General features: G+C 34.8%; 4 protein-coding genes across 6 annotated transcripts; 1 reads left to right on the forward strand and 3 right to left on the reverse strand.

Moving 5' to 3' along the window:
• Window positions 1-750: 750 nt before the first annotated feature.
• Window positions 751-6,653, forward strand: LOC132053043 (succinate--CoA ligase [ADP-forming] subunit beta, mitochondrial). The gene is made up of 12 exons (XM_059444849.1): window positions 751-974; window positions 1,689-1,799; window positions 1,899-2,010; window positions 2,745-2,809; window positions 3,733-3,810; window positions 4,694-4,768; window positions 4,865-5,017; window positions 5,161-5,295; window positions 5,422-5,586; window positions 5,777-5,899; window positions 6,263-6,334; window positions 6,441-6,653. Exons 1-12 carry the CDS (start codon window positions 873-875, stop codon window positions 6,513-6,515), a joined length of 1,266 nt encoding a protein of 421 aa, XP_059300832.1. The 5' UTR covers window positions 751-872; the 3' UTR covers window positions 6,516-6,653.
• Window positions 6,654-7,189: 536 nt separating this feature from the next.
• On the reverse strand, window positions 7,190-10,710 carry LOC132053046 (CRIB domain-containing protein RIC6-like). Its single transcript, XM_059444851.1, has 4 exons — window positions 9,529-10,710; window positions 8,867-8,967; window positions 8,651-8,753; window positions 7,190-7,824 (listed from the first exon to the last, which is right to left on the reverse strand). Exons 1-4 carry the CDS (start codon window positions 9,584-9,586, stop codon window positions 7,400-7,402), a joined length of 687 nt encoding a protein of 228 aa, XP_059300834.1. The 5' UTR covers window positions 9,587-10,710; the 3' UTR covers window positions 7,190-7,399.
• Window positions 10,711-10,866: 156 nt separating this feature from the next.
• Window positions 10,867-15,781, reverse strand: LOC132053047 (glycolipid transfer protein 1-like). 2 transcript variants are annotated; one of them, XM_059444852.1, is made up of 7 exons: window positions 15,625-15,781; window positions 14,133-14,262; window positions 13,160-13,215; window positions 12,639-12,769; window positions 12,296-12,431; window positions 11,528-11,659; window positions 10,867-11,137 (listed from the first exon to the last, which is right to left on the reverse strand). In XM_059444852.1, exons 2-7 carry the CDS (start codon window positions 14,248-14,250, stop codon window positions 11,102-11,104), a joined length of 609 nt encoding a protein of 202 aa, XP_059300835.1. In that variant the 5' UTR covers window positions 14,251-14,262; window positions 15,625-15,781; the 3' UTR covers window positions 10,867-11,101. The 2 variants fall into 2 exon arrangements, with proteins under 2 accessions (XP_059300835.1, XP_059300837.1); XM_059444854.1 differs by having other exon boundaries at window positions 14,133-14,254; window positions 15,625-15,769.
• Window positions 15,782-19,917: 4,136 nt separating this feature from the next.
• Window positions 19,918-25,964, reverse strand: LOC132054727 (rab GTPase-activating protein 22-like). Of its 2 annotated transcripts, XM_059446694.1 has the most exons (12): window positions 25,667-25,964; window positions 25,459-25,563; window positions 24,374-24,469; window positions 23,644-23,747; window positions 22,927-23,222; window positions 22,161-22,283; window positions 22,002-22,090; window positions 21,671-21,776; window positions 21,199-21,296; window positions 20,672-20,932; window positions 20,505-20,588; window positions 19,918-20,397 (listed from the first exon to the last, which is right to left on the reverse strand). In XM_059446694.1, exons 2-12 carry the CDS (start codon window positions 25,549-25,551, stop codon window positions 20,383-20,385), a joined length of 1,365 nt encoding a protein of 454 aa, XP_059302677.1. In that variant the 5' UTR covers window positions 25,552-25,563; window positions 25,667-25,964; the 3' UTR covers window positions 19,918-20,382. The 2 variants fall into 2 exon arrangements, with proteins under 2 accessions (XP_059302677.1, XP_059302678.1); XM_059446695.1 differs by lacking the exon at window positions 25,667-25,964 and having other exon boundaries at window positions 25,459-25,635.
• Window positions 25,965-27,274: the final 1,310 nt, after the last annotated feature.

Here is a 27,274-nt window from a genome sequence, read left to right on the forward strand (position 1 = left end):
CAAAACTAAAATAATTTCTTTAAAGAAAATATATATTGAGAAACTAAAAACTATTTTCCTTTCAACCGATATATTTATAAGCTTCTCAATTAAAAAAAAAACCTCTTTAATATAACAACAACAACATGCCCAGTGTATTTCCATAAGTGGGGTCTAGGGAGGGTAGGATGTACGCAGACCTTACCCCTATCTTATGGCGTAGGGAGGTTGTTTCCGGTAGACCCTCAACTCGAGAGAACAAAGCAAAATAAAACAAAAAAGAAGCATGATATAAGGAAAAAAAAATATGACAACAAAGTAGAAAGATCCTTGCTTGTTAAATTAATATCTAATTTGCTCTATTGGCATAAGAAAAAGAACCACTAATAAATAGGTATTTTTAGTACTTTACATATACGATAATAATATTTCATTACATGTCAAGTAGAAGCGGAGTCAAGATTCGAAGCTTGTGGGTTTGGGGTTCTAATTCTTTAAAGTTACTGGGTTCTTAATTACTAATTTGTACATATTTGACAACAAATTTAATACAAATATCTGATTCGGACAAAAGCTACTGTGTTCGGCCGAACCCACGCCCAAAGGGCCAGCTCCGCTCATGCTGTCAAGAGTGGAGCAAACTTTTAAGGTTAAAAAACCATATATTTTAAAATACTGGAGGGTATTCCATATTAGCACTAGTACTAATTAAATTCCATTAGTTTTCTGAAACTAAAAAATAAAAAATAAAGAATTTAAAAAGGTGCAGGGGAATACTCAACAAGAGGAAAGAAAAAGGAAAATACAAGTTGGTCAGAAAAAGTATACTTAGGACCTTTTGTTTTGCTTCAGACTTTTATTAGGGTTTCGAATTCGATCGATCTGAGAGAAAAATGGTTCGAGGAATGCTTCGCAAACTTGGTAATCAGTCTCTCTCAGTTGCCGGAAAATGGCAACAACAACAGCTCCGCCGCCTCAACATTCACGAGTATCAGGTTTCCCTTTTACCCTATCATCACTAAAAAATGACATATTTTTGAATCTATAAATCAAATCGCCTCAATGTTAACCTAGTTAATCCTGCTTAATTTGTACGCATCTTAATCTGAATCCAAATAATTTTGATCTGTTATATGGATAAAAATAATGGAAATAATAGATGTGATAATGCATCATTTGTAGCTGAGTATACTGGATATCGAGTAACATTGCACTCAATATCTATTTTTTGAGGTGAAGGTGGAAATTTAGTACAAATACATATTCTCTTTTTATAATTGTTCAAAGGTACATATAGAGTTCAAACCTTGAGAAATGAGATGTTTCTGAATCTATAAATCAAATCAAACTAGCTGATTCTGTTTAATGTGGACACGTGTCTCATTCTAATTCGGAATAATTTTGATCTGCTATTTGCTCTTATTTTTTTGAATTGGAGATATTTTAGAATAAACATAATGGAAAAAGTATCGTAACAATGCATTCAGTATCTTCTTTTTGAGGCAAAGATGGAAATTTAGTACAATTACATATTATTTTTATAATTGTTCAAAGGTATATATAGAGTTCACGCCGATCAAAGTCCACTAGAACACACTAATGTTCGCCACAGTTGTTAAAATGCAGTGCGTGAAACTTTCTTACATCAACTAATGCTCCAGAATTTTTCATGATATATTGTTTTGATGTTTTGATTATTGTGATATTAGGGGGCTGAATTGATGGGCAAATATGGAATCAATGTACCAAAAGGTGTTGCTGTTGCTTCCCTTGATGAAGTCAAAAAATCAATTCAAGAAGTGTTCCCTAACCAAAGCGAGGTAGTTCGACAACGCAATATGCATTGTATAAGTCTGATCTCTTTGCTAAAGCTAAGGACAGGGTAAATGATTTCTACTTTACTCTTTTTTGCGATACAGGTTGTTGTGAAATCACAAATCCTTGCTGGTGGACGTGGCCTTGGAACGTTCAAAAATGGATTTCAGGGTGGAGTTCATATCGTCAAGACTGATCAGGCTGAAGAGATTGCCAGTACTGAAAATTATACTTTACTAGATTTTTCTAAAATTTTACTTTATTGTTACTGGGGCAGAACTATGCTGTTATTTGCTTTTGTGGAAAAGATCTTCTGTTGCCAATTGATTTTCTCTTGAATGGGAACAAAAAGAAGTTTCTTCCGTATGAGTTGTAGTTGTATCATTAGGTTTAGTCAACTGTCAGAGGTATCTAGCTTGGTATGTATTGCTTATTGGAAATAAAAGGTCAACTTTGCTTGACTCGATAACACTTTTTTCCCGCAAACCAGCTAGGACGCTACTCTGGAGATCTTAAGAGGTTCTAACACGGGCCAGGGGAACATTTTTTTTTCTTTGGTGGCTCAATTCAACAGTTTTAAACTTTCATGGTGGCGTTTGTGCTTTAAGTGTTTCTCTATCCTTGCATTTGAAACTGATTTATCGGCATCTTTGGTTAAATGCAAATATTTAAGAGATGGACCTTCATAGCCTAAAAGGGGGAAGGGGTGGGCCACTGAGGGTCTTAAGGCCATGTGTTTTCTATCTTAAAGTATTTTGCACCTTCTGAGATGGGCAATATGAAAATTGTTTTACAGGACTGTTAATAAGCCATAACATCTTTATACGTACTAAAATATGCTTTTCTTGTGCCTGTACTTTTTTTATTACCACTCTCAAGTAGTTCTTTTCTTTATTTATTGTTTTATATATTTTTTTGAAGAACAGCGTTGACAATGCTTTTGGTTTCAGGTAAAATGCTTGGACAGGTACTTGTTACTAAGCAAACTGGAGCTCAAGGAAAAGTTGTCAGCAAGGTTGAATTTTCTATTTACTTTTATGTTCTTCAAAATTCGTCAATATCATCTTGCAATCTAGATTTATCATCCAAAAGATTTAAGATGGAAGAGAAAGTTGTTTACTTCAAGTATCATGTTTCATGAGTTGTTATCCCCATTTCTATAGAATACGGATTGGTTGTTAAAAGCTTGCTTGAGGCACGCTAAGTCCTGAAGCTCAGTGCAGTGTAGGTTGTATGCTTCATCTTACTTCGGTTGTGCTTTAGTGATACCAAGGTGATAACGTGCATCTCAATGCGAGCAGACAATGGTTTAATTTAGCGTAGTGCTATTGATGGATATAGATGGGAAACCGATATATCAATTATTGAAAAATGTAATGGATGATTTGTTTGTGTGTTGGAACAGAGTTCACTAATCTGTATTAGAAACTTAAAATTGCATCTCTGAATTTGAAGCACACTTGAAATGGTTTTTTAATTGGTACTTAGTATTTCATGTATTTAATGTAATTGCTGCTTCTATTGTAATTTCGTGGTCTGTATTGTTCCTTTTTTTTTTTCCCCTCAGTTACATGTGTAAATTTTATTTTTCTTTCCTCATTTGCACCTTTCTTCATTAAAGCACATGTTTAATTGCTCTTTGCGCAAAAATCCCAACAGACACTTGGAACTGTTATGCTCGTTTTGACTTTGACAAAGATGGCGATAAGGTGTAGTCAACATCAATAGCTAAAACAGTTATAAGCATTTAAATGACGTCATTGGCTGATGATAATAATCCCTAGACCAAACTGTTCCGAATTACTAATTTTGGTCAAATACTGATACTCTAATTTTTTTTTTTTTAATCAAGTAAATGTAGCTGATGCTCTAATTCTACTCTCAGCACTGAGTAGGATATGCAGATTTTCTGATGCTCAGTTTTCTAATTAATTGCAGGTTTACCTATGTGAAAAAATGTCCTTGGTTAATGAAATGTATTTCTCAATTATACTTGATCGTGCAACTGCTGGCCCTGTAAGTTCCACAATTTGCCTGGTCACTTCAGTGTCCACTAAGTATTGTTACTATATATTCAGAATTTATATCCCTGTCCCAAGTCTGCCATCTTTCACTTGTTACTATTATATTTTCATCACACTCTGCGGTACCTCCACGAGATTAAATTAAAAGAGAGAGAAAGTTAGTGTGAAAAGAAGAGGAAAATGAAGGAGTTCCTCTGTCTACCTATGTTGCTTCTTTGTTTTCGTTGTTCTCTTAAGTAGTAATTCATTCATGATTCTGATTGCATGAGTATCTTTCTAAATGTACTGATTAAAAAAAAGAGCATCTGCCCCGAATATTTGAATGAAACCCAATTTAGAAACATGTGCTGCATTGTGTAGCTTCTGTCCTGTGAGTGGAATAACTCAGTGTTGCTTGAAACTGATGCATGCAGCTAAACATCAATCATGCTTGCTTGCATGCTTGTGTCCTCCTAACTTAGTGCTGAATTGAATTTCCTTGATGTGTATACATGAACGAGTTTGGATCTATTGAAGAAATTCACTCTTATTTCTAATTGAAGAACAATAAGGCATACTTGCTATTCACCTCGGCGTTAGGACAATCTTATGAAAGCATCTGATTGGTAATGAGAGAACCCAACTGGTTTCATAATTCTTTATGTTCTATGAAGGTCAGGAAAAAAGTTGAATGTTTAAGGAGTGGGGTGTGTTTTTGGGGGGGTGGGGGGGTTCTAAAAGCCTAGCCAAGAAACTTTTTTTATTGTTAAAGCCTAGAGCAAAGTCTTTGTACTTTATTAGTAAGCTTGATCATTTAGAGGATATCCATTATCATAGTTAAATATTTAGTTGATCTAAGGATGTGAAACTGCTTGCTGTTACTTTCTTTATTGTAGTTAATTATTGCTTGCCGAAAGGGTGGAACCAGCATCGAAGACCTCGCAGAAAAATTCCCTGACATGATTATAAAGGTTACTTTTTTCTTTCGATATTCATCCAAGATTTACCAATTTTCTTTTGTTGCTATTGTTGTCAACTAGATCATTCTCTGTATCTGTATTTTCCAGGTTCCTATTGATGTTTTCAAAGGAATCACTGATGAAGATGCTGCAAAGGTTGTCGATGGTTTGGCTCCAAAAGTGGCTGACAGAAACGATTCAATTGAACAAGTGAAAAAGTTGTACAAACTTTTCTGTGAAACTGACTGCACAATGTTAGAGGTAAACATTTTCATCATTTGCTCAGAAGCACCTTCTGGAGACTTAGCAAAATGTTCCACAGGTTAAGAGTTTGTAGCAAGCATGCCATTAGGGGGAAAAATCTCCCTATTTATACCTAATTCTAGGCGTTTTGTCTTGGGCAGATCAACCCCCTGGCAGAAACATCTGACAACAAGCTGGTAGCTGCAGATGCAAAGCTCAATTTTGACGATAATGCTGCTTACCGTCAAAAAGAAATCTTTGCTCTTCGTGATTCATCACAAGAGGATCCTCGTGAGGTATTCTTTATGTCTATAATGCTATTTGAATGTCATTGAAGGCCCTGACTTTCATCCTTGATGCTACTATATACTACAAGTTTTCATTTTGTTGGGTGGGGGGATTTACCCTGGTTAACTACTCAGGTTGCTGCTGCAAAAGCTGATTTGAATTATATTGGCTTGGATGGAGAAATTGGTTGCATGGTTAATGGTGCTGGATTGGCAATGGCTACCATGGATATCATTAAGCTACACGGGGGAACTCCAGCCAACTTTCTAGATGTGGGTGGAAATGCTAGTGAAGGGCAGGTATATGTGGTTTCTTCATAATGCAGTGTGAATAGTTGTCTTGTGCTCATTTGCATGTTTTCTATGTTTTCTTTGTTAGTAATAACTGAACTAGAGTTTTGTTATAATGAAGTCTATTTTTTTGCCTTGTGTTAAAATGTTGAAAACTTTAGATTCCACAAGTTGAATTTCTCTCTTGTACTTGGAGTAGGTTGTGGAGGCCTTCAAAATTTTGACTGCAGATGAGAAGGTGAAAGCAATTTTGGTGAACATCTTTGGAGGAATAATGAAGTGTGATGTGATAGCCAGTGGTATTGTAAATGCTGCCAAACATGTAAGTATTGTTTGTTTCTGTGATCATTTGGGTTTATTTGTCCAACATTGTTATCTCTTTTGGGACCCATATTTGGTCTCCTTTGTCCAAGTTAGCCACACATCAATATTTAACACCTCTTCTGCTCACCTTTCTGTTCACTTTTTGAGTGACTATTTTGTTCCATTTGGTTCACCCATTCCTTTATAAACAAGATAAGGAGAAAGGAAAAGAAAGAATTGCTATTGTTCTACTTATTATTAATCCCACAAAAAGTGTCAATGGTTCAACTCCGGCCTTGAGGCTGCAATTAAGCTGCACGCATTGCTGATTCTGTTCTTGAAAAAAAAAAAAAGTGCTGATTCTGTGGTTTTGTGATTTAAGGTTCAACTGAAAGTGCCTGTGGTGGTTCGTCTGGAAGGCACCAACGTCGATCAAGGGAAGAGAATTCTCAAGGTAAATTGTGAACTTTGCCTTGTCCTAGCAGTTTATAATTTTGGTGTGCATAGGAAAAGTCAGTTTCAAGTAGTAATCACTTTCTTCCCTGATTTGACTTATGCAGGAAAGTGGCATGACACTGATTACTGCCGAGGATTTAGATGACGCCGCTGAAAAAGCAGTCAAAGCCTTAGCTTAGTTCAAAGAACAAAAAAGATAACAAAATTTGTTATAATTCAAATTTCAAGCCTTTTGATTGGCTCCCTTTTTGTCTGGAATGATCTGAATGTGCAATTCGTCATTTTACAATAAAACAGTAAACTACACTTTTTGCCTACACTTGGAACAAGCTTGGTGTTTCATTTCAAGTATTTTTATTTATAATAGTGGTATATTGGGTCATTTTGTACCACCTTAACTAATGCACCGGTATTAGCTATATCTCACTAGCATAGCTACTGATACTTTGATATCTAGGCTTTAGACGGATGGAAAGAATTGAACAAGTGTTGCGACCACCTTTGAAAAAGCTTGTTTATTCAGCTATAACTTAATCTATTAAGTTATTTTGACAACAAAAGTAGTTATTATGAGTACTATAGCTTCGGACTAGATTGCTCACTCCTTAAATATATTAAGGATTAGTTTCATTATGTCTATACATTAAAGACCAAATGAAACCAAAGTCCCTACTTTAAGGATCATTTTATCTATTTGTGATCGTGAAATTTAAATATTTTAAAAGTGTGTGCGTATAGATAAACTTATTAGTGGGATATTGTGTAAAATTTGGATGTTCTAAAGTGAAAAGATTATATGAAGATGACATTTCGCTTTTCCTTTCCCCGTATTCACAGAGAGATTTACAGAACAAAAAAAAAAAAAAAAAAAAAGAACTGTGTAATGAAGGTATGTAAAGGTAAAATCGTACATAATTTCTATGAACGTAATATAAAACTTTTTGAGGTTTTACAAACATTTATGGATCTTAACTAAACTATCAAAAAAAGAATAAAAGAAAAAAATAAAAAAAGATAAAATGCATTCGAGTACATTTTTATTGTTAATTTTTTTTTTTTCATGTTATGAAATGATGCTTTCACTGTTTCCCGGGTCGGGTCTCGACCCGGTAGTATCCAGTGCTGCAACTGTACTAGAAGAAGAAGAAGAAGAAGTGCCTTTATTCTTCGACGATCGTGATCCAGCAACCGTACTGCCGCCGGGGACAGATTCCTTAGACTTCTTCCGCCGTGATTTTTTAGGAATCTCCGGGAGATCTCTCGCCGGAGATTCTGATCCGGCGGCATCTAGGTGGATTCTGCCGTGTTTGGAACCGTCAGCGGAGTCTTTTCGGTGGTGTCGGCGGGAACTTCGAGATTTTTTAGGAGAATCAGTGCCGGTGCTGGAGTTGTCTTTAGAAGAAGAATGACGCCTGGCTGATTTTGGTGGTTGTTGTTGATCTCCGTCGGTGGAAGAAGGATTTGCATTTCTCGACCCTCTGTTTGAATCTGTCAATCCCATTGAATTCCATGGATAAATATAAATTTAAGAGATAATGATCAAAAGCACACCTAAACTGTCATTTTTTTGCTAGTTTCACACTCTGATTACTTATTGTTTTCGCTGATCGTTCGGATAGGAAAAAGGAAGGGAACAAACAGCTTCGAGGTATGTTTTAAGTAATAATAGACTGTTATAGTTGAAAAAGAATCAATTGATAGTTGAAGTGTGAAACTTGCCAATAAATTATCTTCAAATGTGTTTTTAACCATTAATAGGAGCATATAATCCCATGCAAGATTACTTGACTCAGATGCAGATTCTGAATATTTTCTATTTATTGGAAGGCTTTTCTTGTGACGATTAATTTGAAATTGGAGTAAATATATTTTTGCAATTATTCAACTCTCTCTCTCTCTCTATATATATAGACACACACACAATAATAATAAAATACGAATTGGAAGCTGCTCAAATGATGCATGCATTCTTAACTGATAAAAACCTACTTGATGCTGCCCGTGTATAAGAAGGTATATATAATATAGGAGTGTTCGTGATTGGATTTAATCGGTTTTTAGTTCAGATACTTTTAGCTTGAGATCTTTTTAGATTTCTAATCTCGTATTTAAAATAGATCTTTGTACTATATATAAGAGTTGAGGGAAATTGAACCTCCCTATGGTGAATTCATTTTGATCTACTTGGCTACATTTTCCCCTCGCTTACTTATATTTCATTTTTTTCATTAGAAAACAAAAGGTTCAAGTTCGAATATTTCTTTTGTTTCTTATTTCAATAATATAAGGGTTGAAGAAAAGTGACCAAACAAACCTTCAGAAACCCATTGTATTTCAGGATTCTCTTTAGGAATATCTACTGGAGGAGGAACCAAAGGTGCTGACTGAAATTGTCCTGGTCCATTGAATTCTTTCATCTACATAATAAAAAACATGTAGCCACAACGGGAAGAAAGATTAATTAAGATCATTAACTTCAAATTACATGATTAAGGGAAGAATAGGATGTTGAAAAAGAATAAAGTATTACCCAGCTTGGATTATCTGTTGATGGTCCATCCCATCCTATATGGGCAACATGCTTTACATCTGTGGGAAAACCAATCTGTATTTCTTTTTCTTTCTCCTCATCTGCATCAACATACATATAATTATATATAAATGAGTGTGTATGTATATATGTGTGCGTAGAGAGGTGATGGGTGGGCATGAATTCTTTTTTCGGTTTAACTATCCATTGTATGAAGCTGCTTGACCCGATTAATTCAAATTTACATCGTGTAGGTTCATTGTAGTATCTCTTCCGATAGATTTTTTTTTCATCCCTGAAACTTGAACTCAGAAATTTAAATTTTCGTTGAATGAGCCCACTAGAAGAATAAAAAGCACTCCTTACCGAAAGTATTAACTGCATTCTTAAACATTAGGTAATTATTTTTAAAAAGAAATTCAATCAACTCCACCGTTATACTAAATTAGTTGGGGTCGGCATATGGATTCTCTCTATTTGGTTACGGTCTGTTCATTTAGTATCAAAATAAATTTACCACGATCAAAATATTCTTATAATGATCGTCAGCCTACTGCAACCCTCCTATCTGATAAACCAGATCATAATTTCCAAGAAAAAACAGAAGTGGGGAAAAAAAATGAAAATTATGATAGAATGAATGACTGATCATCATTCCTCACCAAATATTTGAGAAATATAACGAAGGCCTTTAAGAAGGCCTTTCACCTTGGTGGTCATCTTCACCTCTTTTAGGTTCAGATTTGCAAACCTTTCTTCAGTAGAAAGGAAGAAAATAAATGAAACTCATAGATTCAGCAATCCATTAAAGGAGAGCTTAATTGGTATTACTATTCAATTTAGCGAAAGTTCTTTGAATTTGGGATACAGAAACTCAAAAAATAAAAATATAATTTCAAGATATGGACTCAAACCCTCAAAAATTTTAGGTTCGACTCCTCTCTAATTATCACAAAGCAAAATGCTGTTAAAGCGTTCCTTTCATCCAGTTAATGGCAATGAATTGTTGGACATTACTAACCAGACACATGTCCTAAACTTAGGGATGGGAATTAATTATTGTTCATCTTATTTAAAGATACTCATTTGCTAATAACTAAATCTGCAATTTTAATCCTATCCGCTTGTAATAACTAGCTAAAAAAGAATAATAATAGATTAACTTGAACGAAAATAAGTTTCTTTGGGCATACAAATTGCTATTTTCGTTAATAGTCTACCAATACAAAAAAAATGCTTTTCAACCTCACTTCTTCCTTCTCTTCCAAACAAAGCATTAGATTTTATGTCAAAAAAAAAAAAAGTTGTCAGCTGTTACTTTCATGTGCTATAGCCTATAGTACTGTTTGCTTGGTAGGTTGTAGAAAATTTTCAAGCGTGATCACTAGCGCAGAAAGATATCGAGAACGACAATTTCAAGTAGGGGTGTACAAAAAAAATGGCCAAATCGCACCAAATTAACAATCTGAATCAAATAGGGAAATCCTATCAATGCATGCACAACCACTCGGTTGAAATATTTTCCAAAGTCTTCAGGTGCAATGTTTTGGCAATCTTGTTCGATCTTATAGAGTCCTGTGATTTCATTGAGTGAGGCTGGTGGAGTTTATGTAATATGCAAATTGAACCAAGATTACTTCAATTTTTTTTTTAATGGGGGCGAACAAAGCACCTTGACTATTTCATCGTGTACCTGCTATCTTCTATCACCAACGCAGGTACTAAATAACATTGCTACTCAAGGCTAAGGCTAACGAGGAGAAATCACTTGGCGTTATTGTTTGGCTGGAATCACTTCCATGGTAACGAGGCCACACCCTTGAGTGCTAACTAGGTTAGTCATTTATGGGTTTGTATTTTCCGAAAAACAGCTGGAAAAAGTTAATATGTTGAGCTAGGACAGCAAGCTTGTAACTTACAAGAATTAATAGAATTATATGATAATATAACTTACTGAAGAATACTTTCACTTAAACATGTAAAGTCACAAGAGGCCATCATGATCTGGAAAATGAAATTAAATATTTAGAGTCAAAACATTAATTCTCCAGGATTACTTATTGCCCGAATCCAGTTCCTTTCATTATAAGTTACAAACCAACGGACAAGAAAGCTCATTGTCTGCTGCTACAGCTACTCATGGTACAACAGGATAAATCAGGAAAAGTATGGTTGTTTCAGAAGTTTCTCACAGTGTCGTTGAATCTCAAAAGAGTTGCAAAACTTCCTTTCGATTTAAGATGCTTTCAGTTCATCCATTCCCACGCTGGCCTGCAAAGGTAATGACAGACAGATTGTTAATGTCACTGTTTATATTCCATGAACCGAAATTCAGTGAAACATGCACTAGAGACCCTTCAGCTCTTCCACTAGTTTCAACTAATCCCTCACCATTGAATTCTCACAGGCAGCCAATAAACATAAGAAATGGTGTCCGAAAGAACCCAGGACCCAGTTTAACCAGCCATCCAGTAGAAATGAAGACCCATTTGACAAGTGAATCTGGGAACTACATCTAAAAATCAAGGTGTTGGAAAGGGGAAATAGTTCTTTCTTTTATTCTTTGGTTGGAAGTTGGGACAGAACATGACTACAATTGTGTAACCCCGGAAAAAAAATCAAAGATCTATCTGATGAATATCTGCCAATAAGAAATCTTACCAAGAACTTGTGGTTCTCCTCGAGAAGCGGTGAGAAAGAAGTACAAAATTGTTCAATGTCACTGTTAATATCACCAGTACCACATATAACATCCATAAATTTCTTCCTATCTGGAGCAAGCTTCATTGCCACCTGTAATTACAATCCACAGTGAAGGAGTTTAAGAGAGAGAAAAACAATGACCAAAAGCAGATACATGGCTGGTCGGTCCTACTTCAGTATAAATTTAAAAAGGGACTGAAAAGCAACAAAAAAGGTATACTGTAACTTCACCTCCATGTAAAATATAAAAGAACTACTGTCCAAGTTGGTAAGACGAGAGCATCTTCCAACATGAATATGAGAGGTAAATATAGAGAAAAAGAGGATGGCAGAAATGACAGTCTTTTCAATCTATATCAGTAAAACATGCATTTCACAACATTATTGTCAGCAACAGCATAATTATAAGGTCACTGGGCTTAGACTGATCCATCTAGTAGGAAGCGACACTGAAGCTAAATGTGCATTTGACTGCCCATGACATATCTTAAAACTATAACGGGAGAAAAGGCTATAACAGTTTAGGGGATAATATCAGTAACCTGAAAACCAAAACAAGCCAACAAGGATTTTCTTCTGGAAAAATCAATGGGTAGCAAAAACATTCCAAGACCAGAGAAACTAACTAGGATCTCATACTTAGCATGGCAATAAGTAAGGGTAAAGATGCAACTATTCCTGATCAATAGCACTAGAAGCAGAATTTCAGGCATATGAAACACTTACCGTAAAACTTGAACTCGCTAACCATCCGTGATACTTTTTCAACGTCTTACTGTAGGAATCGGAGCAAGCTTGTGACATTGCCCAGTCCCCATGCTCCAGTAAATTTTTAAACAGCGCCACCAAGAAATCCATGGCCCTAAAGACACAATGACAGATTCTTTTAATTGTAATTCAGATGACCAGAATTCTAATGCATCGTAGAACAGAATGCGTGTAATTTTGGACATGCATGCTGCAAGAGATTTTTAGAGTGAACTCTGAGAATGGGGAAAGACATCATCCAAAAGATGAATGTATACCACAACGTGATCAAGTAAGAAGAGCTGGAAAAGTTATTTTCAACCTCGTCAACCAAAGAAGACCATTTGTGCAACTGGAAGAGCCTTTTGCCGTCTTCGCTTCAACCTCTTCTTGCACCATGCTGTACAAGTTTGTGTATTTTGTTGGGTTTGACAAGTACTTGTTTTCTAACCTCTGCAGCATAATATTCAAAACTGGATTTTAGTAGGTCTCATATATGCAGCAAGATAAGTCAACAAAAGACATTTGCATGGTTCATGGAACAAAGTACCTACGAATATGTAGTTCCATAGCATAGGAGGTTCTCAACTAAAGTCAAGCTAGTACTAGTTAGTCACTCAGTTCCCGGGCTTAATGAACTCATTGTTCCCAAGATAACTACTCTAGACACTGCGATAAAGCCCATTAATTCAGACACGCTGGATTACTGGAAATAATTATTCTAACAGGGTCTTCCTGCTCATTCAGGGAAGCAAGTGTAGAAGGTAGAATTGAGGCAATAGAAAATATGCAAGCAAAACAACCTGCTAATGTTCAGATAACTGGCAAAGATGGGACACTGACCGTTATATTTCCACCAATATCAGACTTGACCAATGCCATGGCAGCTCCAAACTTTTCTAGATTTGGAACGAAACAAAGAGATAATCAGTTAACATGTTTTCAGCATATTTTTGAGATGTACAATACAAAACTGACTAAGAACCAGTGGTTCTTTTACAAAGGAAACTGAAACAGGGAAGTAAAGCTTTACACAACATCCAAGTGAGAAGGAGAGATAATACTTTGACAGATTACCATTACATCCTTACATAAGGAAAGAGCCCTGTATGTTTAAATTTTTTGGAAAAAGAAACTTGTTTTGGATAAATAAATCAATTTTGTTCAACCAAATACCAAGAAATAAAAGGTTTTTAGTTTTGTAAAAGTAGTTTTCAAGATGTTACAGTTTTTTCTCTGAAAAACTATTTTTCCTTGATGTTTGGTTTTATTTAGTTTGTGCAAAATTTTGATTTTTTTTTTATTGACACTCTAATTCAAATTTTTGAACTAAACAATAATTTAACATTTCAGTTTCTTGTTCTCCGAGCTTTATCTTGAAAGCGAAATCTTGAAAAGTACATAGGTGGTAGCAAATGCAAATGCCATCACTCCGTACTTGCCAAGATTGAAACATTATGAGGTAGACGTTGTAATTTGTAACACCCTATTTTCTTGCATAAATTATAAGAGGGTTAAAGGTCCAATTTGATCAATACCATAACTCGAATTTATTGGGAAAATTAACATCAAGCATTAGATTGAAAGACCAAAAGAAACAAAAAGGAGCTTATCTAAAGTATCTGTATCTTGAGAATGAAATATTAGCACTGCCAAGAAGCTTAAGTGGAACTCTTCATACAATTATAAGTATCAGGCCTAATTTTTTGTTTACTTTTGACTATTCAAGAATAACTCCAAGCAAAGGGGATCAGTGAAAATATATACTTGGATGTCAAATGAAATGCTGAACAGATTATAAATACCAAGATAGTACCTATAACGGGTAAGATATGTTTGCAGGCATCTAAGAAAGGTTTGGTAAGCATTACTCCTTCCTCAGACTTGACATGTTTGATTCCTTCTAGAGCAGGGGCGAAGACTGTGCCTTCCATTCTTCTGCTTTACTGCATCAGTGTACATCATCATAAAAAGTTAGAATCCTGGGGAAGTACATTTATATGGGCAATGGAACACTTGATCTACAAATTTATCCAACACCAGACGAAAGCCTTGACAATAATGAAGCTCAAAGATAATAACACTAAAACTTCTATAATCGTTGAAGCTAAGGATGGATAATGTCAAAATATAGTCAAAAGAATCTAGAAAGTTTTTACAAACTACTTACTCAGGTGTCACCCCAACCAATTAGGATAATGACCAAAAAGCGGATTTAATATGATAAAGGCAACAATGGATGCCATATAGAGTAAATTACAGCAAAGTAAAAAGAATCAAAAGCATCAGAATCACATTTTACAAAATCCAAGTCAATCAAGACCAGGAAACTTGAATAAGAAATGACTACACACACTTCTACCAGTAATGGTTGTACCTCTGCACTCACTACGTCTTTCTAGACTGTAGTAATGAGTTCGAATTTACTAGTGAATAAATATTTTTAACACCTATGCAACTATAGATATATAGGTCGAGTCGAAAATAGTAGATGCGCTTGATCTCATAATATCCACCAATCAGCACCACTTTAAGCAACAAAATGATAGTACTAGCATAAATGAATTAATAAACCGAACAATCAAAAGCTCAAATCTCCAGATCATTTAGATCCTTATAATCAACTTGGCTAAACACAAAACCTAGCTTCAGAATCCGGAAAGATCAAATTTAATTGAACTTCGGATCAGTCTATTCTTAACAGATTGAAACAAAAGATTCTGACTTTACGATTCATCGCAGCGAATCAAACCGATAGTATACATAATCATAAGCTACGAATGTACTCCAAAAAATGATCAAATTAACAGCATCATATGCTAATCCAGGGTTCAAAAACAGTGGATATGCATGCACCGACTGCTCATATGCTGGATCGGACTTTCTAGAAGCAATCTAACTAAACAAATGCTCCTCAAATTAAACCAGATTACTTAGATCGTTGTTATCAACTTAGCTAAACACAAAACTTAGCTTCAGAATTTCGATGATCAAATTCAATTTAACTTTGATCAGTGTATGCATAACAGGTTTAAACAAAAGATTCTAACTTCACAATTCATCGCAGCGAATCAAACTGACGGTATACGGAATCATAAACTAGAATAAGCTCCTAAAAATTGATCAACTAAGTAGCATCATATGCATAAACAAATGCTAATACGCTGGATCGGCCTTTTTACACGCAATCTAACTAAATGCACAAGCAATTGTTCCTCAAATTAAACCAGATGATTTCTAAAGGATAAATCAAATGAGATCTGCTTTCAGAAATGCAAGATAGATATGCTTTTGTTACAAAAAGATACCTTGTGAATATGCTTTCTCTCTAGATATTTGAGCTTCCGAAGAACGCTACTGTCAGTGCGGAACGAGCCTTTTTTTGGTATTTATATACACGCCAATGGATTCGGCGATTACGAAACGCAAGGTGCGGTGTCGTTTGTTTGGTTGGCGGATAAGGTGTAATATCACAGAACTCCGTTTGGTAGAAGGTTATTATACCTCCTGCAAACAGAGTATAAAATTAATTTCAAATTTAACTCTGGGATATTCTATATTATGCATCGAACTTGGGATTATAATCTCGGAATAGTTTAATCCTGTACCAAACGACCCCTAAGTACTTATATTTAGCCAAGTTTTGAGCATGAGAGTCAATTGTTTGTTCTTTTGGTAATTTGAGATATCAAAGTTTTAGATTTTTGAAATAATTACTGTTACGCCCCGAACCATGGCCTGGGCGAAACACGGTACTCGGTGCCTTGTTGCATGTGACCGAGCGAACCACATGGTTTGCTGAATCATCATGAGACATAACATGAGCGGAAATATAACGTGAGAACATGATGGGCTTTTAAGAACACACATGAAGTCATAAAAATTAATAAAATACTCGTTATAACATGAATGTTGAAACAACATGAGTTGAGCCAAAGATGGCTAAACACCTTGAATGTTTAACATAACTAAACTGACTAGTTAATGAAACCTCTAATCATAAGTGTTGACTAGAAAACGTACTTGTTGGGACAAGACCCCCAGCATACCTTTAAATGCATAACTAATAAAATAAGATAATTGACTAAAACCCCGAATGAGATAGGACTCACCAATAAGCTGATACGAGCAAATCCTACTGCGCAGATGTAGCGTCGCGTAAATCCGTACCGTATCGTGAAATCGACCCGGGCAATAAGGACGTCGGCCACGTTAATGTACTGATATGTAAAGTAACTGAATGAAATAACATGGGACATGGAAATAATATAATAGAAACTGAACTGAAACATGATCATGAACATGAGTACAAACACATATATAACATGTGTAAAGTATCGTGAGTAGGGAGAACAGTAAATATAACCGACAAATACGGTCCGGTACTTACGTCCTACTGTGAACACTCATACCTTACGGGGGACATGAGATTTAATAATATTATGAAAGGATCCCATTATGAGAGATCGTCCTAAGCATGGGTGGAGCGATCCTCATCCTATGGCGGCTACCTAGTTTTAGGCTGTTTGAAGCCTTCTAATTAATGCAACTTCCAAAAACATGAACATGGAAAATAAGTGGCACTTGTTGCCCATGGCTTTTCATGAATCATAACTTGCATGTACGTGGATATCATTCGTATTATTCTTGCATGAACTTATAAAACATATAGCTTTTCTTGAAAATATCATAATAGTTCATAAACTTGCATGTAAGAACCCATGGAATGCAAGATATGGGTTTTCATGGATTACGAACAAATTCTCAATAATCATAATGATGTATCAAGAACACAATGAAGAATTTATAACAATTTAATACATAATATAACATGGGTATGGATCTGTGGTTATCATGAACATGGTTAAAAACCCTAGTTTTTGTAAAGCTTCATACTTTATGGAAGAAGAAGCGTGGGGAAGAACAATGATGTTCCACACGTAGATAGCAACCCTACATACCTGTAAACGCTCCAATCCAATGAACTAAACTGCTTCTCTGACGAAGAACACCAAAACTCTAGCTTTGAATCGCTTGAGATGGATTTACCTTGGAAATCCTATGTTTTGGTTGAAGAATCATGTTACAATTCATGAATTAATGTTATTATTACTTAAGAATCGTTAGAGCGATCTTACCTTGACGTGGGAGGATGAAAATGGCTGCTTAGGGCTTTAGAACGAAGTTGGAATGTCTCATAAATGAAATTTCGAGTTAAGTGTTGAATTTATAGCATGGGGCATTTTGGAACCCCCAGGCTCGCCGAGCTCGGTCTATGGCTTGCCCCTGCCTCGCTTTGGGGCGAGCTCAACCAGCTTCCTTGTTCATTTTACACTTTCACGATTTTCTTGAAATTTTTCCACTTTTGGACCCTACCTCGCTGAGCGCAGCCCAAGGCGAGCCCTTGCCTCGCTTTGGGGTGAGCTCAGCGAGCTCCCCTATCACTTTTACACTCGGTCCGATGACGTTGCGAAAATGGTCATAACTCCCCAGCACGAGCTCCGTTCGGGCTACACAATATACCGTTGGAAAGCTATTTCAAAAGGATACAACTTTCAACTTTTAAGTTTTCTCAAATTATCATTTTCCAGAAATTGGGCTAGAAGACAGACGCATCGAAAACTTCGTCGATTCTACCGAATCTTAAGAACCGCTCTATTAGCCATTTTGAGAAGATCATATCTCCTTGGTCCAAACTCCAATTGGCCTGGTCCTTATATGCCTGGAAAGGTATTTCTGCGTACTATAACTTTCATCTGGGAACCTTTTACAAATTCTCAACGAATCAAAGGGTTATGGGTGCCTGAAGTAGGCTTGTCAACCACTTTCGTAATATGTACTAACTTTCAATTTTTTTGCTAAAACTCTAACGATACGAGTCTAATCTTAGTTCTAAGATACGGGGTGTAACAATTACATACTTGGAGACTCTATGAAAGGTGCTATCAATCAGAATTCTTCTATAGTTCAAAATAGTTCATAACTAAAAGAAATGTATTTGATTTTAAACAAAAAAAATAGTGTCAAACTAATTGAAACAAGAATATATTTACAAAAAAAAAAAAAAGACTTTCTATATCGTCACTTAAATAGAATTTTCGTAAATATTGTTTCACTGAATTTGTGAAAGGAAAATTTAGATTGTGTTTTCCAATATAGTCAATGTAAATATTTATATATTTTAACATGGTTTATTTTACAAGTCAAAAAGTAATAATTAGGAAATTGGAATCAACAAAGAGAGTTGTAAATGAGATCAAGAAAAAGGGTCATATAAATTGATATGTTACCCCGTTAAAGATACTCCTCCATCTCATATTAATTTTCTACATTACTAAAAATATCGGACCCAAAATACTTGTCCATTTACAAAATGATATAATTAATTACATTTTTCTTATTTTGACCTTAATATTAATTACCTTTTAAAGTAATCAATACTGATTAGAGTAAAATTTATTGGCGAGAGATGAGGGCAATGTTGTAAAAATACACTATTATTTATGATTTCTAAGGAAAAGTGGACAAGTAATATAGAATGGAAGGAGTAATATATTAACATGATTTCAAATCCACTTTTTTCGATAGAAGCATCTGAGTATTTAAGATGAATTATGTCCATAGTATTTTGTTGTTGACTTTTGGAAAATACTTACTAAATTACGCATAGTTCATTTAATTAGAGGAACATCAAATACTTATTTTTCGTCATGCATGGAACATGCACTAAAACATCTAGAACAAAATTACAAAATAAATGCCCGTGTTGTTATGAATTCATTGTATTCGTTAAAGTGGGTTGATGTTACGTTCATCTTTAATTATTCATGAATGTTTTAATAAGCTAATTAATATCTTTTAATATTTGGATGAAATTCTATTCTATAAAAATGAATATATCTAGTCATACATATATATACACGTTCGAAGAAACAAGAAAAATCTTAAGTACATTTTAAAGTTTATGATGAAATATATTTCTTAAAGTGCGTAATAACCTTAAAAGGAAAAATAATGTGAAAAATAAAAAAGATATGTGCATGTAACATGGAGCATGTTCATGTCCGCATGCAGGGATCTAGTAGCTCAGTTGGTTAGTTACATGAACTTTCACCTTGTTTGTGGGGATTCAAATCCCCACGTTGTAATCCCCTCCCTCATTTCCCCTTCCCCTACTCCCTATGTAATAAAAAAAATTAAAGTAAAATTTTTTTATGTCGCACAAATAGCATCTCAACATTCTAGAGCATGAAATTAGTTTCAAATTTTTGTACCTTAGGAACCTGTTAAGATCCTGCTGTCAATATTCTCAGACTCAGAAATGTCTCCAGATACTTTAACGAGAAAAAAGAGTATCACATGTACATCTCATATCGAAACTTTATGTACAAGCACCTTTGATCTTTCTTACATTATGCATAGATATCGGAAAGAGGACCAACAAATACAGAAGGAAGACAGATATACATGAATTGATACAAAGAAGAGTGAGCAGGCGTATAATACAACCAAAAAAGGTGACAATAAGACAACGCTACGCTGCTGATGGGGCTTGAACTCTCCACCACAACTGTCGAAGGCAAGGAGCTCATCAAGTGATCTAGCTAGGCCTCATACAGTGGCTCAACCAGGAATTTCGTTTAAGGGTGTTCAAAGTTTCATACATATGTATAAAAAGTAAAAGTTGACATATATACAATATAATTTCTACAAACAATAACAACAACATACCCAGCGACAATATAATTTCTATATACTCAAATATAATTCTTCAATAATTAACCGCCCTTCACTATATGTGGCTACGCCACTGCCCTCATGATCTCGATATTCCGAGTCTGGGCAGAAAAGAAGGATATTCTGAGCCTGGGCATATCCTTTTGATAGCTTTACTTAGCCTCCTTTACCATGTCAGTCCCTCCGTATTGGTTATGGTTGAAGCCAATCCTCTCCTCGGTAATTCACCTAGTGCCTAATCTCAAGACTCTTGTCTCGACCGGATAATTATACAAAAACAACAATAAAAACAAATTTCTGCTGGCTCCAGTAATGAGTAGTAGCGGCTGTTATGATTTCTTGGCCTGCATTAAGAACGTTATGAGGTCAAAAAAGTAAATGCCATGTGCAAGGCACGGGAGGAAAATAATTTTTTGTCCCTAAGGTGATAACAGTGTACAAAGAAATTCACCTTATCCATGTATTTCTTATGAACCTTCAATGCATCATTTAGTGCTTTTTTGGCATCCAAATTCCCAGTTATTTCACCCAAGATCTGGAAAAGATTATGCCGTCAGCACCTACAGACATAAAAATGAATTACAGAGAGGGAGAGAAAGGTAGAGAAGGAAAGATAACCTCGACAACATCATCTAGGCCCTTTGCCTCGTTCATAAGTCGCTTATTTTTTGTCTCAAGAACACTTGCAACTAGGAAAACAGCAAGAGCACTATTCTGTTCCGCTGCACCAGTTTTCACATTTTTCCGTTCAAATTTTCCATACTGCTTTAGCTCCTTCCTACTTGGTTTATCATCATATAACAATTCACAAAGAATTGGTTCTCGTTTATCGTCATATGTTGAACAAATGTGTGGATTGTATTCCATGGCCCACATCACCTAATTTAAACATGCCCGATAATAGAATGTATTAGAAGATTCTAATAACTTCATCAACATTTGCTTTCATAGTCCAAAAATATAAAGAACCAATTTATGCACTCCAAAAACAGATGCTAAGATGGATGGCAAAGTAAAACAACCATGTCTAATTTAGGCAAACTGTAATTTACTGAAGTGAGGAACCAAAAAGACATGAATGAAACTTTTGGATATTCTTTTTATCCGCCCGGTATTAACTTCAAAAATAAGTAGGGGTGTCTAACCTCCCAAAGATAGAGTGAATCAACAAATGAGAACTCTCTGCGGAAAAGTACCATGAGCATGCGAAACGCAAACAAATATTCTCCGCCATCCAGCTCCTCTGCCAAATACAATTAAAGCTGATTTCAGATAAACAAGTGTGCTTCTTATGGCTTTTTTAACCTTAAATTGCCAAGATTTCTCACATATATAATCTCTAATCCCCAACTTCTGAAGCAATATATATGAGGTCCAGTTTTTCAATGAGATGAATCACAATGCTTAACTTATGATTTGCGAGTATGGCATCAACTTATAAAAAGGTGTAGTAATTATAATTCAAGTTAGCAACCAGAGAGATCAACATAATGACATACAATACTTTGCCTGAATTGCCTAGAGTATAATATAATATGTCATTTTACAAGATCCTGAATTCTCTACTTCTTTCACAGCAATAGGTACTCAAATTTCGTAAGGAACATCAACTCTTACCAAGGTGTTGATGAAGCTTTGGATCCACAGTTTTAACAATCTGTGCTAGGGTACTCAGTTGAGATTGCACTCCCATATAACTTGCGTCGGATCTGAAATTTTTTCGCTGTTGAAACAAAAATGGAGTGGAAACATACACAGAAATGCAAATAAGTATAGGAAGTCAAAGACAGATTGCACAAGCTTAACGAACTAGGTCAAAATTACTAAAGAACACATAAATAGTAACTATAGGTATAATCCCTCTTTCTTTGGCCTTTCCTTTCTCTTTTGCTTTGAAGAATAATGGTACCTTGACCCATCACCGTTAATAAAAACAAAAGAAATGTACCAATCTGCGCATTGCACGTTCAAAGCACCAGAATGCGTCTGCTTCATTCTCAAGTAGAATAACCATTGGGGAGCAAATATCGCTCATTCCTGCCCAGAATAAATAAGATGAAAAGTTTATGAACAGCCTTGATATTGTTGAAAATCAATATCTGAATACCTTGAACATAACCAATGTCTTCATCCTTCCAGGCGTAGATAGCAAGCACATTCCAGAGTTTTGCCTGATTAGCTTCATTCTCGTAAAATACAAGAGTACGATCCGTTCGGACAACATCCAAACCTAAACATAACATCAAGAAAAAGGCGATCTATAAGATCGTCAACAATTAAGAACTCCAAACCTCAGAACTACAGTATGTTGACGATACAATTTTGAGAGCTATACTGAAACAGTTGATTACTGTGAGTGCACTGTTCAAACAGGACAACATTGACACGACCAAATAATTGAGACAAAGAGACCACTAGGGGTCGTTTGGTTGCTGGTTAGAGTTATGGAGGCATTAGCAATGAAGCAATTAGTTATGCAATGTTTAGTTATTCATGTATTACTAATTTATGTATTAGTTATTCCCTCTTCTGACCTGCATACAATAATACATAAAATAACTCATAACTTATACATGTTTTAGTTATGTGGGGTTGTAAACTGAGAACCAAAAATCGTACTTTGTGCTGAATTTTATACATAGCAACTAAAATGCTACCAAAGATGGTACTAGTTATGCTGGTTTTAATACATGAATAATCCACTTCCTAACCAGCAACCAAACGACCCCTAAGGGAATGTTATAGGTATGCAACATTTGCAAAAACCACCAACAATTTTGCAGGAAAAGACTGTGATGCACTGAAAGAGATAGGGGGAAAGATACAAAGAGATACCACAATTAAGATAACCAAGTAGTGGCACAAAGACAAACCAATTTGATGTAAGCTAAGCTTCCACTGAATCATTTTCTTATCAGAAACACCATCATCAGTTGGCACGACATCATTAGTATCTTGTGAATTACTTGTAGTTGCTACCTCTACAGATTGTCCATTATCAGTGACATCATTAATTGGCGTGGCATCACTAGTTTCTTGTGAATTACCGGTAGTTGCCTCCTCTATTGGCTCGCCATTATCAGTAACAATAGCAGTGGTAATGAATTTTCCACTGCCAATGACAGGCACTATCTTTTGACATTCAGATTTCCATGCAGCATACTGCTCCCTGTCAAAACAAATTTACTATTAGCATTTAAGCTACATCTAAAAACATGGACAAAAAGGAGGACGAACATACATTTTCAATTGAAGCAGCTAGTACGCTTCTATCAAAAAAAAAGCAGGGCAACAAAGCATTCTACTTTTGTAAAATAGTAAATACTAAAGGCAACAAAGCATTCTACTTTTGTAAAATAGTCAACTCCACCACCACTCCCCGAACATGCACTATATGCAAATGAAGATTTTCCTAGAAGACAAATAAACATCCAAGTCCTCTCGGTTCCAGAACACACAATTTATGCATTACAATGAGAAAAGTCTGCATGTAATTCCATATTGTTTTGACTGATAAACTTTTTTTTTGGGTCTACCTTAAGTATGACTCAGTAGCTATAGCTGTAAATATTTGGAGCATCTCAGGTTACCTCCTCTGTTGTCTAAGCTCGTTTCTTTCCTCAAATGTGCTTTCGGGGTCATAACAACCCAACAAAAACTCCCAGACTGCTCCTTTAACTGTTGGATGAACCCCCTGGCATTCACACATTAATCAATAAGCATCATAATTCTTAAAAGTTAAATTTCAAGCAAAACATCAAAAGGAAGATTAGATATCGGTAAACAGACAATGGCTAATATTATTGTGAAAAGTACCGTTTGAGTCACTGGAAGTCTAAACTATCCACCTAATATAAATACATACGTACTTAACAGCATAAGTTATAGCATAGATAACAGAATAGAGTAACATAGCATATAGAAAGAGATGTACTTCATAAAGTAGAGTGAAGTCTTCCAGGAAAAATTTGCAGGCTACTAGTAGAAAGAAGTACTAAATCCAGTCAGTCCCAAATCAGGGTTGTCAATTAGGTGCAAGATATCCCACATTGAAAAATTACAAGGGTGAATGAAGTATGGACGACTAAAATTGGATGCTCTAGCCAACAAACTTAGATCTTGGGAACCTAACAAACATATGGAACCCTGATGTTGTAGGTGAAAGCCTGCAAGGACCAGCATCAACTTGTAGTTCACTGAATAAAACATTCATGTATAGAAAAAGGACAATGTTACACATGTAAATTTATTAATCCCTCATTGCACAAAGTAAGTTTCTCTAAGCACCATAAAATTGAACATCATCTAAAAAGACTATACCCCTCGTTGGATTCGTCTAAGAACGCCTGCTATACCCAAATAACCTTGTTTAGAGAATGCAGCATTCCATCTTCTTTCACTGAGAGTTCTGGCAACCTGTCCAAACAGTTCAAAGTAAGTACAACTAGGAATTTTAGAAAATAGGTTGTTATAAGCATTTCTAACATAGAAAATTAGGGATGAAACAGAAACTAAACCAACAAAATGAAACAAGTGTCGCCCAAAATACACATTTGTCTAGTTGTACTAATTCAGCTGTTCACCTAATTAATCGACTAAGGGATCTTTTGGCTCCCAGAGTAATAATACAGAGATTATATTAGTTAGTGAACGTGTACAACTTTTTTGTTTAAAATCGATACTTCTAATTATTACTACATCATTCAATTATGGTTTTCTTATTTTTGTTTAAAAGATGTTTAATTTTATTTACTAAAAGAATGCATCTCATCATAAACTTATTTTTTCCATTTTAGGTGCCCTCCACATATTATTACATATTTTGTTACACAACATTCTATCCGCATATATTAAGTAGGAACATTAATCAGAGTTTTAGCTAGGAACCAGAAGTCTTATTAGCAATGCAGAGTTGTATGATGGGATAAATTTTTCATATGCAGGCAGAGGAGTATGTAGCATTATAGTTAGGGGCTCAATTGAACTCATCTCTTTCAAAGCAATAAATAGTATAACGGTAGATATGAACCCAATAAATAGTATAGTTAGGGGTTCAATGTGTACGCAGACCTCCTAAGATAGGGGTAAGGTATGCGTACACTCTACCCTCCCTAGACCCACTTGTGGATTACACTGGGTATGTTGTTGTTTTTATATGAACCCATAACTTCAAAAATATAATGGGTTCAATGCTAATGATCTTAAAATAATCCTGGATATGCCTATGTGTAAAGGAAACAAATTGTTACCAAAGGACATCATTAACTTGTTACCAAACTAAACAAAGGACATCATTAACTTGTTACCAATTCATCTATGATATATGAGCACAAAACAAATGAAAGAAAAGGAAATAAAAAAATAAAAAATAAAAACTGTTTTTTTTTTTTTCTTTTTTTACTCACCCTGGCTTTGAAGCGGCTCTTAGGGACATCAGCTTGGCATTCAGGTCTAATTGGATAATAATTATCTAACTCCTCTGAATACCATTTCTTCATAGCACAACCACCCTGTTATTCCAATATTATTATTGACTTCAAATATTCATCAGAATTACATCAAACATCAATGGAAAGGTGGAAACCAAACAAAAAACATGTAAACATTCATCACCTGTTTGACCAAACGCGTTCGGTTTTTAATGTTTATTTGTTTCAAGAAACAAATAGAACTTTCAAAGGACAAAATATATTATGAATGAACAATTCTAGAAATCAAATCCAAGTAATCATAGAAAACAATATGAAACAGAAAATCAAAACACATTAAAGGTACATTGAGAAGAGAAGATTTTGAGAAACGATTCAAGTACCTATTCGAGAAGGCAAATTGGAATATGAACAGAAGGTAAAATATGCAACCATGCAACTAAAACTATTTTTTATTTTATTTTATTTTTCTCTTTCTAAAGAGTAAAACAGGTGCGTGGCGATTTTAATGCTTTTGTGGAAATACGATATTTTCCAACAATATTTACCTGAACCATAAAAAATAAATAGTCAAAAACTCGTTAAAATGGAGAACATTTTTTTTTTTTCGGTTAGAACATAAGTTGACTAATTAATTGTTTTTAACACATGAACTCTAATTAATTGTTTTTAACATATGAACTCTCTCTTTCTATCATATTTTATTAGACACTATTACTATATGAGATAAGTAGTTTTTTCAAATTATTTTATATGTGAATTAGGGCTGTTCACGGTTTTGGTTAAAACCAAAACCAAACCGAAAATTTAACCAAACCGACATTTGGTTTGGTTTGGTTTGATTTGGTTTTAAATTTTAAAAATCGATAATATTTGATTTGGTTATGGTTCTATTAAAAAATAACCGAATAAATAACCGAACCAAACCGATAAATTATATACATAAATTTTATAATTATTTATATGTATAATATTAGTTTTTCATAAATAATTAGAAATATTTTATACCTTTTAATCATTAATTTGATTTTTGGTCTACTTATTTCACATGATTTTTTAAGGCCCATGTTTTTAAGAATATGTCCAAGCCCGTGTAAGTCTTTTAACTTTTAAGTGTAAACCTACTAACAGAAGCTCACGTTAGAGTCTAATGTCTTTAACTTAAATTTTTAGCCTTTATTCGTTAGCCATTTGATTTTAGGTTGTTTCTTCTTCTTCTTTTTTTTCTTTTTTTTTTTGAATTTATACCTTTCTTTTTTCTTGTCTGAATGGGTCCTAAACTTCTAATATTTTACATATGAAAAGGACAGAGGTTGTAGATTTGGAGGTTCCTATAGAAGATACTTCAGTAACATTAGCATTTGCTGCAACTCAAGCATATGGTAATGCCCTAATACTTCTTCCGTGGGTAATCCTCCTAAAAAAGCAGAAAAGAGCAGCTCCTTGTAGTCAAGACCCAACCTTGGGGATAATGATAGAAAAACATTTGAAGTTTGGGATCATTACACAATTTTTTTTAATAAAATGGGAGAATTGAGGGCAAAATGCTAGTACTGCCCCAAAGTTTGGGATCATTACACAAAGTTTTTTTTATTTCATATATTTTCATTTTAATTTTAGGTAGTCTTTATGTTTAATTAATATGTATGTTTGTAACAACAACTAAAAGCTCTTATGGTCTACTTTATTTTCAGGTATGTGTATTAAGATGACAAAAATGGTGTAGCCGCTACTAAGTTAGTTTTTAGGTCTATATGTAATAGTTTAACAACTTTGGATAACTTGAGTACTA

Source organism: Lycium ferocissimum, chromosome 4 (assembly GCF_029784015.1).
Source record: "Lycium ferocissimum isolate CSIRO_LF1 chromosome 4, AGI_CSIRO_Lferr_CH_V1, whole genome shotgun sequence".
Taxonomy (NCBI): domain Eukaryota; kingdom Viridiplantae; phylum Streptophyta; class Magnoliopsida; order Solanales; family Solanaceae; genus Lycium; species Lycium ferocissimum.

Excerpts from the sequence above, each read along its gene's own strand:
- LOC132054727 (XM_059446694.1), bottom strand. The coding sequence starts at position 25,551 with ATGAAGAAATGGTATTCAGAGGAGTTAGATAATTATTATCCAATTAGA. Across the intron at positions 22,091-22,160 it reads AGACATTGGTTATGTTCAAG|GAATGAGCGATATTTGCTCC; the intron begins GTATTCAGATAT and ends TATTCTGGGCAG. Across the intron at positions 21,777-22,001 it reads AACGTGCAATGCGCAGATTG|CGAAAAAATTTCAGATCCGA; the intron begins GTACATTTCTTT and ends TTGTTTCAACAG.
- LOC132053043 (XM_059444849.1), top strand. The coding sequence starts at position 873 with ATGGTTCGAGGAATGCTTCGCAAACTTGGTAATCAGTCTCTCTCAGTT. Across the intron at positions 2,011-2,744 it reads TCAGGCTGAAGAGATTGCCA|GTAAAATGCTTGGACAGGTA; the intron begins GTACTGAAAATT and ends TTTTGGTTTCAG. Across the intron at positions 5,587-5,776 it reads GAAATGCTAGTGAAGGGCAG|GTTGTGGAGGCCTTCAAAAT; the intron begins GTATATGTGGTT and ends TACTTGGAGTAG.
- LOC132053047 (XM_059444852.1), bottom strand. The coding sequence starts at position 14,250 with ATGGAAGGCACAGTCTTCGCCCCTGCTCTAGAAGGAATCAAACATGTC. Across the intron at positions 12,432-12,638 it reads GGTCTTCTTTGGTTGACGAG|GGCCATGGATTTCTTGGTGG; the intron begins GTTGAAAATAAC and ends TTGTGTCTTTAG. Across the intron at positions 11,138-11,527 it reads AGGAGAACCACAAGTTCTTG|GCCAGCGTGGGAATGGATGA; the intron begins GTAAGATTTCTT and ends TTACCTTTGCAG.
- LOC132053046 (XM_059444851.1), bottom strand. The coding sequence starts at position 9,586 with ATGACCACCAAGGTGAAAGGCCTTCTTAAAGGCCTTCGTTATATTTCT. Across the intron at positions 8,968-9,528 it reads TTATATTTCTCAAATATTTG|ATGAGGAGAAAGAAAAAGAA; the intron begins GTGAGGAATGAT and ends ATGTTGATGCAG. Across the intron at positions 7,825-8,650 it reads AATACAATGGGTTTCTGAAG|ATTCAAACAGAGGGTCGAGA; the intron begins GTTTGTTTGGTC and ends TGGGATTGACAG.